The 12,041-nt window shown below is 40.8% G+C and overlaps 1 protein-coding gene across 5 annotated transcripts in view; it reads right to left on the bottom strand.

Moving 5' to 3' along the window:
- Window positions 1-12,041, bottom strand: part of PARD3B (par-3 family cell polarity regulator beta) — a 433,237-nt gene that overhangs the window by 89,650 nt on the left and 331,546 nt on the right. For all 5 annotated transcript variants that reach the window (XM_075430672.1, XM_075430673.1, XM_075430677.1 and 2 more), the window contains one exon: window positions 11,641-11,751. In XM_075430672.1, the coding sequence (XP_075286787.1) occupies window positions 11,641-11,751 (111 nt within the window). The remainder of the gene's footprint in view (window positions 1-11,640; window positions 11,752-12,041) is intronic.

Raw genomic sequence — 12,041 nt, 5'->3', positions numbered from 1 at the left:
CCATGGAAGACCACAGGCTCCCTTACTCAGGGAGCTGCAAGACTGCACTTCACATCAGAACAGTTTTGGATGGGGAAAACTGACCAAAACAGGGCCATGACAAAAAAGTACAACCTTCCCTGAGCCTTTTGAACTCCTCCTCCCTTGCACTCCCCATGAGCTCTGGGTCATCCTCTTTTCTCCTGACTTTCCAGTGAACACGTAAAAGTGATGCAACATTTTTTTATTTATCTTGCACTGACTGTGTGCTTAGTACTGAGAAGAGCACAAAGAATGATGTGGTTTGAGCCTAACGTGCCTATCTAAATAGTCAAACATAGGACAGAAAATCCAGTTGCTGACCAAGCCAGCTTATTTCACAAAGGGACCTTGTTTTACACTTCAGATGAATACAGCAACATTTCTTGACGGTATATTAAAAGCAATAGACTTTGTGGAAGCACAAACAGGTATATGAATGAGCAAGATGCTGGTTAAGCTAATGAAAGATGTTCCCTGGGGCAGAAGAATGAATAACAAGCAAAGACAAAATGTGTAACAGAAACAGAACCACAGGTCTTTCTGTTCGCAATAAGAGGAGCAGAGTAAGAGCAGGTAAGCAAGCGTGCGCACATTCATTTTGAGGTATACGTAAACTCCTGATCCTTTAAGTCTTTTGATATCATCGAGATGCTAAACATTCTTCCACTCATTCAGTTGCTCCTTGTGAACAGCAAAATAAAAGCCGCTGCACTGCTTTTTTCCCCACTCATGTGACTCTCCCCAAGATCTACATACTGCAATGATTACTCAATTTACATCTGATTTAGTATCTTAATACTTCAACTGTGATTTTACATAACATTTCTACTTTTGTCTCTCATTTACCTAATTCATACATATATTGAATAATGGGTTGTCTAGAGGAAGGCAGCCTATTTCTGCAGGAGGTCACTTAGATTTCCATTGGGTTTAATGTTTTAATTCCTTTCTAGCTGCTTGCAAAATATATTTTCGTAACTAAAATCTTGTATTTTCATTCATTTACATAATACTGGACTGAATACATCCTGCCTTCAGATATTCATAAACCATAATCACTGATGGGAATGGGTATACTTCACTTGAATATCTGAGGAGATAATTTCAGTACAGTGCTTTTAATTTTATTTCATAATAGTTTTTCAGACAGGCATGGTTTATAACAACATTAACAATCTTATTCAAACCTGCATCTTTTATCAGGAAAAGACTCATTTGCATTTTTTCAACCACCACCTAGGAAAACTCTAGAGGCAGCAAGTCTCACAGCTTAAAAAAAAAAAGCCACCTCTTGCCAGTAAATTGAGAACATCTGATATGGACTCATCAAGACTCAAACAATATCTAATTTAGTATTAACTTTCAGGGTATTCTACTGGAGGCATATTTGTGGAAAACATCTTCCCCATAAGCTATGCAAGTGTTTCTTCATTCCAGTTCATTCTATTGTGCTGGATTTGAACATCTTCTCCCCCATAATTAGTATCTGTGATTGTAAACAAGAACAGAAACAGTCTCGGAAATAGAAAAGGCAAGTCACAAATTCAAGGGAGTCAGAGACTGTAACTTGGGTGAAACAAGATAGATCTTGTAACAGCATTAACTGGCCCAACAGTAAAAACCACCAGGGCTAAACATACAATATTGCCTGTTCTAGATAACGACCCCATACCGTATAAAGCTGAACTGACCAAAGAAGCTGCCTTCGGAGGGCTGTAAGTAAAGAAACAGAGGAAAAAAAAAAAACGTAAGAAGGAGACAGAGCTACACTGACCTTAAAATTTAAGATTCTGACAAACTGAAGATGAAACATAGCCTTTTCATTTCACAAAATGAGGAGTGTGAGCTTTGGATAGACAAGACTGAGGTCTTAATGTCCGTCCATTTGTTTCAGAGGTGACAGGGAGTCATTACCAACTTACACAGGATCCTGCCCCCTGAAGAAAATCCTGGCTCTAATGAGGTTAGTGTATTTTCCCCCACCCCATGAACTTCAATGAGCACAGGATTTTACCCTTGCTGTTATATCTGAGGAAGTTTTTCTGTCTCTCTTTTGTCCACATTAGTTGTACACTAAGTGAAATGCAGCAGATTATGGAAAACCAACTACTGGAAAGCCAAGTATATTTTATTCTGTATTTTTACTACATTTGTAATTTTCTTTACTTGCGACTATCCCGAGTTATTTTTTGAAGTGACAATATGAGAAAAAATTGGGTTGGAAGGAACCCTCTGCAGGTCACCCTGCTCAACCTCCTGCTGAAAGCAAGGCTGACTGCACAGATCAGGTTGCTCAGCCTCCTGTCAACAGGATCTTCCTTGTTTTGTGACAACGTGGATTAGATAGTGGAATCATTCCAAGTTTGTCAAAATTACTTCGGCATCTTTCACCTGAGACGTTCTGATGCCTTTAAGAGCTCCAAGCTCCTCCTGCAAAATGGCCCTGAGCCTGCAGGGACTTTGCAGACCATAAGTAAGTTGCAGGCCTAGTTCTCAATGCTGATTTAAAGGAATTCTCAGGCTGCTGTTATTTGTACTTTCCCGTTAATAAGGTAAGCAAGGTGCTGTGCTAATCATATCTGAGTTGCTTTTGATAACATTAACTCATTCTGGAACAAATAATCACAAAAAGAGAATCAAAGTAACAGAACACTCCCAGAAAGGAGGATTTTACTTTGCTTATATTTTAGTAATTCAGAACTTAACGTCAGGAATGGAAATAACACCAACTGCAGTCAAAGCCACAGATTCACGTCTCCAAGCAAAACATCAAGCAAATTATTCCCGAGAAGTTAATCAGAGAAACAGTGAACAACTGTAAAGTAACTGCAGTATACCTGCAGAAAAACTATGGGGGACAGAGATATCAGTCTAGGAGCTTACTCATTGCCACTGACTAGCTCAGCTCCAGCAACCGCTGTAGTGGACATCAGTCAAAACCACTGAGGATTGTAACACTGTCTTAAGAGAAACACCAGAGACACTGTAATGACCATGGGAAGACACCACATTAATTTAACACCTCATGAAAACCCAGCATCCACAACCACATGCAGTAACACAGCTCAGAACAGGCCCGGGAAGACTGACACCTACTCAGTCCCCGGGGCCGCCTGCGTCACTAAGTGGGTCTTCTTGGAAGCCCTCCCGCATAGACACTCGCAGCTCCCCTCAGCAAATGCGACCTCACCAGTTCACACAACCATCTCTGCAACTGCATAAACGTTATGCCTTTGTTTGAATGAAATCCTAGCAGTGGACAGAGCAAGCCTAGCTCCATGTGATATGATATTCCATGCACATTTCTTTGTTCTACACATACGACATCGAACCTGGAACCTATTGAACAGAATCTCTCTGTTCAAGAACAGGAACAGTCTCCATCTGTTAGTCTGGGATTGATAGGATGTTTCTAATCAACAGACCAAGATTAGAAAGGAAAATTCAACTTTGAACAGACAAAGCTTTAAGACTTTCAGTTATTTTGGTTTAAGCTCACTACGGAGAATTACACACGCAATACAATTTCCTGCCTGCCTGTCTGTCTGTCTAACCCCACGAATTGTATTCTCCTTTTTTCCCTCCGTTGGTAAGGGAGTGAGAACAGGAATGCTGTGCTGTGGCACTACTTCAAAGTGCATGCCAAAGATTTATGATAGACTGTCACAAATCACATATGGAAGGGCAAGGAATGAAATGCAGCTTCCAAGTCATTCTTATGCCCTTATTGATTTTGGGTTAGGCAAGAGCTGACCTACATTCAGTACTGCATCAAAGAAGTCCCCAGGCCAGACTAGTCTGTTTCCTAGAAAGCACTCTATTACCCAGGTTGGCTAGCACCCTGGCTAGTTTCACTGCATTAGTTTGGCCTGTAAAAGTTTCTAACAGCAGTATTTCTGTTTTAGAGTGTCATTTTACAAAACATTAAGTAATAAAACTCTTGTATATACAGGAAAGAACCACACATTGGCCCATTTATGCAAGAAAGAGCCAGGCCATTGCCCTCGAGCTGCTCTGACCTTGTAGGTGGGCAGGTGGCACAGCTTTTCAAAACCGGTCTCCAGAGCAAAGTGAAACCAGTGCCTCAATGAAGCGCAAACCAAGGACGCTAAATAGCTTAGATGAGAATTTTGGTGCTTAAACTGAGAGGGCACAGCTATGACACCTGAAAAGTGCTCTTGCCAGCAGTCTCCAATACCTGGAATAGTACTGTGATAATTAAAGGGCTAATTCTGTTCTCCTCAATTCTTAAAATTTTTGAGCTAGGACAATCTGGGATCAAGTCTCAGCCTAATGTTGTCCTAAAAAATGTTCTCCAGAAGTGGATTAGCCATATGAAGCAGCTCAAAAATTTCGTTCTAAAAGCCACATCACAACGCGTGAAAGGCAGGTGGGAGCTGTCTACTCAGCTACTCATAACCAAACACCCATCTCTCAGTGTTCAGTGGTAGGCTTTTATTACAGATTCTGGTATGCAGAGCAGCAGACCCAAAACGAGAATCATTCAGAATCAATGGGTTGGGATTAATCCGTCCTCCTGTCCAGTGCAAATGCTGCCACAGTAATAAACAGAAATCTGATAACTTCATACTGTCAGCACAAAATGAAACCATGACCTTGACCTGTGCAACATCATCCAGTAATTTTTTCATAACTTCAACATACCATACTACATGGCTATGATCTAATAAGAATCTAAAAGTAATTAACTGGAATTTTTGAAAACTGAAGCCTTAATCAAATATGTATTCTTATCAGTGTTGCAAGCCAGCAATAAATTGGGACATTTAAAAAACTGGGATCCAATCCAATCCATGATCTGATCAGCGTTCAATGGTTATAATAAATTGGGAGTATTAAAACTGGGATCACATCCAACACTTTATTGTGTCTAAACCACAGGACGTAGCTGTGCTGCAAAGTCAGGAATACTCAATGAACAGATACACCATGTTGGATTAACCCTTAATAAATAATGATGCATAGGCTCAGGAGTCCCCAAAACACGCGGTTTAGCACAGAGCTTAATAGTGAGAAGAGCAATTACCAACATTTTATCGGAGATCAATATGAACTATAAACAGCCGTAACAACACTTTAGACTTGGCAAGTGGATAACTCGGGCACAAAAGCTACATGGGGTCAGTAACAACGTGTGCGTGTATGAGCGCGCTTTAAGATGTACTACGCATTCAAAAACTACACTTTCACTTTTCTAATAGTCTGAGTTTCAACTTTTGATTCAAAACAATTTGGCTTTTTACCATACTGCGCATGCAGCTATTCTTGTTTTCATTTTGATTTCCAGTAACACACAAATTGTCTGTAATTAAATATAATGAAACAAATGCTGACAGAAATGGAATGGCGTTTCACTTGTAAGTATTCTCTCATATGTAAGTCGTCTCTAAAAGTTGTTTCTTTAAGATGCATTCCCTTCATATAGGGATCTTGCAGCTGCAAAATTAAAGGTCTGTTTGCCAAATATCAAAAACATACGGATTGATTTTTTAACTATGGGAACAGGCAACAAGCATCATAGCTGATAAGACAAGAGAGAAGCTGTCTTCGATCGCTGGAAGGTTTCTAAAAAGTAAAGGAAATTCAATCTTTAATACAAAAGCTGAAACTATTTACCCAAATTTCAGATTCACTGTAACTAAAGCATTCAGCTCAGACGTTCAGAAAGTAAGGGCCAGATGTTCCTTCTGCTTCTCAACCACTCTGCTCAAAAACATAGTATGATTAAAAAAAATTTCTCAATTCCAATGAAGACTACAAAACCAAGACTGCTTGAACAAAACAACAAACTACGACTACTAAGTGCAGAGTATTATTTTTTACATAAAGCACCTCCTTATTCACCAGCTCATACGCTACGTTTTAAAATCATCCTGTTTTCAACAAGGTGCTTCATCTTGTGAAATTTTATTCTAATGTCAATGAAATGTTCAACTCTGCTGGAAGAGAAACTTTGGTCTCAGTAGGAATATTCCAGTAAAATAATCCCAAACAAACAGGAAAAACTAGTTTTCTTTCAATTGATAGTCACTTTATTTGCATTTGAAAGGCAAACAAATTATTATGTGTAAAACTCAAATGCCTAATATATTTATATAGTTTAGTTTACAATTTTCAAATGTTAGAAAATTAAAAAGCAAGCCCAAACGAGTGGGAAAAAGATGGAGGAAAGGAGGAAGAGAGATATTGTTTCGAGGGAAAGAAAAGAGGATCTCTTCCAGTATTTAATAATGTAGTGAACGTCTTGTTGTTAAAATGATAAATTCTGAGTAATTTACACAGAACACACTAAAAATACAGAATTGAGTCACTTGATCAAAATAAATCTCAGAAACAGCATTTGTTTTTTCCTTTTATGGGTAGATTCTAGACCTTTGGACCACATGCTTTATTACTGCCAAACTCTTAGAAGTATGAACAAAGTCATGAGTTTATTTAAAATAGGGCCTCAGTCCAATAAACCACTTGACTTGTGTCAGGAAGGACAAACCACCACCTCAGAGAACGGTAACGCCAGCGAAGTCTGTTCTCCTCAGCTATCCGTGTCATAAACTTCTGACTTTCTCCAGTCAAGTTTCAGTGACATTGTATTGCTGTGGCACAAAGAAAGCGAAGGCAGGTAAAGAGAGAAGCAGAAAATAGAGAAATTCAGAGGAGGTGCTGACTTCATATTCAACTGGACCCAGACAAGGCTATCACTAAACAAGGAATGCCTAACATCCCAAGTTCCTGCTAACCAGTTGAAGCCTGCAGAGGTACCAGTCATATAATGTAGTACTGGGCTTTGAAAAGAAAGGAAGCCTAGGGATGAGGTCTGGAACAAATTCCTAGCCTGACAGGGACTTTTTAGGAACCTGGACAAGCAGCTGCACTGCCTGCATGTCAGATTCCCACCCGCAGGATGCTTTTACTTTTCCTGCCAGATTTTCTCTCTTCTACCTCAACTGTAAGTGTTAGGGGTCAGGCCAAAGCTTCCCGAACAGCAATGAGCACAATGAGACCTTGATCTTGGTGGGGATTGCTAGGGAATACAAGAAGTAAAAAAACTAATGATGTCAGCATTTCATTGCAGGATGTGGAGCTGCTTCAGAGAACCGCAGCTACAAGGCAGCAGAGAGAGCTGTACTGAAAACTGAGAACAGGACAATGTGAAATGGAAATAGGAATTACGAGGCTAGAGAAATACTAAATTTATATTCACGTTTTAAGGCTCAAATCTGAAACTTGGCAGCCCATAGAAAGGGTTGCCAGGCAAATCTATGCTAAGGACCAATGTGCAAGCAAGTCCAATCCTTTTGGGAAGCATCTGCACTACAGAGTGAGTGCTGCATACTCTGTCTGCATACGCCTACTAGCTCTAACACATTCTGGATGTGCCAGACTTGTTGCGCATACACTGTACAATTCCTTCTCTGTACAATCAGGAAATCCAGCCTATTCTCAGCATGATGGACTTACACTCATGCTGCACACCTACGTAAGACCTGATGTTTCCTCTCAGAGCCAAAGTCACTGGGTTCGCACTGCACAGCCAACCCATAATTGTGCAGTGAACACATCTGACATTTCTGCATGTCTGTAAATGTTGTCAAAATTTCTGGAAGCAGGCTGCATCCTTCACAGCAGACCTATCCCCTGGTATTCTGTGAGATATTACAGTACCTATCCAATAGTAATCAAAAAACTCTTTGCAATAGTCTGAGAGACCGCCTACCCCTGTAAACTGGAAATACACTTCCTACTGAAAAATACTTCTCAGCTGAGCTCTTGGAACAGTATTCTGTTTTTTGGAGAGCTGCCAAGCATATATCGCATGCAAAACCAACATCCAAACCCATACGAGGTCCACAGCTGCCTAAGATGCTGAAATGCACTTGATCATTAATGCTGTCACATCCAGCCAAAAAATCAACTACTCTGACCTCTTCCACTAACGTCCAAAATGGACAGCTCGGCCTCTGGAAAAAAAGTCAGATGAAAAATCATAGTACCAGTTAGTACGACAGATCATAAAATATTTAGGCAGTCAGCATTTAAGAAAACTGAATTCTAAGCAGAAAAACTGACTTTAAGATTGTCATTAATGGATTGAGGATCTGAACAAGAATTATTTATACAGCTAATCTTGGAAAGATAAAATCAGGTTCACGTTAAAGTTAATTCTAAAAAGGTTAAATGATAGAAAAGCAATTTGTATTTTGTTCAAGCTGTTAAACACAGGATTTGTTCACAGGTATCAGAGGACATAACATGTTACATTTCTATCAACAGTTCTGCAGTCTGTTATACTATTACATCCCTAGTAGTTTTAACATATTTCACTCTCAACAAGAACATAACTGAAAATATGCCTATGCTCTAGTAAGTTTCAGTGAAACTTGATTTTATAATATGAGCCCAAGTATGCAGGATTGCAGCTAGTGAAGTCATAGAAGCAGATGATCTATGGTGTGGATGTGCCACGAGGTTTTCTCTGCCAATATGTGCATTAAAATCTTCGACTTGAATTACATTATAGAATTACTAAATCTTGGGACAGAGCTATAAAACTTGTCTTTACTGTCTTACTCAGCATCATCACTAGGTGAACAGTCAACAACTAAGCAAAAGGACTGAATTACCTTCAAGTCAGGTAATGTTTTCTTCCACTGATTTTAATCAATTTCCCAAACAGTTCTTACCCACATATGAGAACTAGATTCCTTACATAATTTCCCTCTATGAAAGACAAAGGCTATTCTGTTTCATGAACAACTCAACAAGGGTTCAGTAGTTAGCCTGTAGATAGTCTTCTGTGGGCAAACACATACAGCCATGCTTAGTTCATTTAGCAAGCTGAAGCGGATTGCCTGTTTTCACAGCATGTGTTGCATTGCTTTGGGGACAATGTAGGGAAAATTTCTTTGCTCCCCTTCTGTTTTTTTTATTTTGATTTTTTAATTTTAATCCCCTGAACATATAAGATGTATTACCTGATAAAGAAGTGTGGTATTTCTATTCTTGTGCATTAGAGAAGAAGAATCAAGTAAGTGAGTTAAAAATATCATCTTGGTTCATCCACTTCTCAACACACCTGCTGTTCTCCATTTCAGTCACAAACTCTTCCAGGTCAAAACTGAAATCATTACTAGAGAAACCAGAATGATGAAGACATTGAGCTGCCAGTTTCTAATGCAGCCTTACCAAGTTACTGTCAATCAGTGACCGTAATTTAAGAAAAGCATACAACGCTAAAGAAATATTAAGAACAATTATCTTGTGTCCAATAGGAACGTTGGATCTCTAGACAGAAGGGTTCATTCCTTGCAGCCTGCCAACATTTTAGTAAATGACACTGGCCCTTTAACAGATGGGATACATGCTTCTTAGCTTGCCAGGGTCCTAATAAAAGACACTGGCTTCTTTAAAATGAAGGACACATACCTCTCAAATTGCCAGTATCCAAACTGGGAGTCAGCAGTTTAAAATAAAGGCACTCATCAATCTGGCAAAATCAAGGACACGGCACAGAAATTTTAAAACAAATGGTACAAAGTTTTTCCTGACACTACTTAACTCAGATGAACTAAATACTTAAACACTGGCTAAGCATATCCAGTAGCACCACTGTAGCAACCGGATACCTTGATAGTTTTTAAAACAGTAAATAGTAGCAGCAGACTTCAAGGGTTGTGGTTTGGATTTATTTCTTTTCCCCATCAAACCCATTAGCTACCACTTTTATGGCTGACCATGCACTGCATGACTCGAATGAAAACAAGGTGTTTTTTCCCTGGGCATGGTCCAGCATCACAAAGGCTGGCCTGTGTGGAAAGATCCTGTCTGCCCAAAAGGAACCATATTTGCTTCCATTCCATTTCCCAGGGGCAGGATGCTCCAAGTGAAGGAGAGAGACCTTTGAAAGCTTTCCCCATGCCCTCAAAACCCGTATTACTACAACTTGGAAACTTTTACAGCAACTGCAGACACTTCTTGAGAGCCAGCAACTATGGGCTCTTTAACTTTTCTGATAGCAGCCATCAGAGGGAAACACAGAGCTTCCTCAGCATATCATGAAGTACACCTGGATGAGTTGGAGAAGAGGAGAGAAGAGTTTGCTGAGCCTTGTCAGCACTTACAAACTGTCCCCAGTTCCCAAAGGGCAGACATGGGGGAAAGCAGAAAACTATAAATTTTCTATGTCTGGAAAGATAACAAAATTGCTAAGATTGGGCACAAAAAAAAAAGAGCATTTTATGAACAAGACAGAGAACTGGGCTTATTCACATTGGTGGTTCCTTTCAGTCTCGGAGCCTTACCTCAGAAATATGGCAATTCACAGCTGACACACACTGACCAGCTTCTTGCCTCGCCTATCTCATCCACCCCACTGCTTGCAGACCCTGCTTCTTCTGACTGATATTAAACATTTGAACCTGCTTTATTCCTGCTGTCTCTTGGCACACTCAGCATTTGCTGAGTAGATATTTCTGCAACACGTAGCTAACCAGCGAATGCTGTGCAGAAAAGAACATACCTAAGTACAAAACTACCATTTGATGGCACAGCCAGGAAAACAGAGAGGCTGTCAGGAGAGAATTGAGGAGGTTCTTGCTTTAGAGAAGCAGAGAAAAAAGATCACTAAGCCAGCTGGTCTTGGGAATGCGCAGAGGTGAAGCAGGTTTTGAAGGAACTGGTCTTCATGAGCTTAGCAGAAGTTTGCTAGCTGCTATTCAGATCCCCAGAGAATCACAGAATCATAGAATGGTAAAGGTTGGAAGGGACCTTAAAGATCATCTGGTTCCAACTCCCCTGCCATGAGCCGGGACATCTTCCACTAGACCAGGTTGCTCAGAGCTCCATCCAGCCAGGCCTTGAGCACTGCCAGGGAGGGGGCAGCCACAGCTTCTCTGGGCAACCTGTTCCAGTGCCTTACCACCCTCAGAGTAAAGAATTTATCTCTTATATCCAGTCTAAACCTACCCTCTCTCAGTTCAAAGCCGTGACCCCTTGTCCTATCACTCCAAGTCCTTGTAAAAAGTCACTCTCCAGCTTTCTTGTAGGCCCCCTTTAACTACTGGAAGGCTGCTATAAGGTCACCCCGGAGCCTTTTCTTCTCCAGGCAGAACAGCCCCAACTCCCTCAGCCTGTCATCATAGGAGAGGTGCTCCAGCCCTCTGATCATCTTCGTGGCCCTCCTCTGGACCTGCTCCAACACATCCATGTTGTTCTTCTGCTGGAGGCTCCAGAGCTGGATGCAGTACTCCAGGTGGGCTCTCACGAGAGCGGAGTAAAGGGGCAGAATCCCCTCCCTCGCCCTGCTGGCCACGCTGCTTCTGATGCAGCCCAGGATGCGGTTGACCTTCTGGGCTGCAAGCACACATTGCCAGCTCACGTTGAGGAGAACTCAGAAAACACAGGAGACAGACAAGGTCCTGTCATACAGCAGCCCCGACTTGGCTAGGAGACCGGCCTAAAGCTCTGCATTGCCTGGACCTGACTGCCCGCAGGCATGGTATGGGACATCTCCAGCCAGGCTGGCTGTCTTGTCCCTTCGAACAATCCCTTGCTTTGAAGATTTTCATCTGATGAGCAAAGATGCTGCCACCATTTACTCACCTTTCACGTTCATCTTTCATTTTCTCCAGCTCCTCCTCTTTAAGTATGCCTTGCTTTGGATTGCCCTTCTGATCTGTTTTCCCACTTTTATCTTCTTTTTTCTTTCCAAATCTGTTTAAGATATCAACAAAGGAGTCAGGAGGAAATAACAACCAGAAGAAAAAAACAGTACTTATCTATCATAAACCACAGAAATCTTGGGCAATCAAAACACTGTTTTTATCCTAGTCACTCATAAAACTTCCCACACTGCAAAATAAGTTATCAGTATTAAATGGGACATACACAATAGGTAAGACTGACTATAAACTGATTTAGATCCTGTACTTGCAAAACCTATTGCTTGAAACAATGTTGAAAAGCCCCACCAAACCTGAAACGCATGGCACTGCAGCGCTGAA

The sequence above is a fragment of the Opisthocomus hoazin genome, chromosome 9, assembly GCF_030867145.1.
Source record: "Opisthocomus hoazin isolate bOpiHoa1 chromosome 9, bOpiHoa1.hap1, whole genome shotgun sequence".
Lineage (NCBI taxonomy): Eukaryota > Metazoa > Chordata > Aves > Opisthocomiformes > Opisthocomidae > Opisthocomus > Opisthocomus hoazin.
This window is presented reverse-complemented; position numbering and strand designations above follow the sequence as displayed.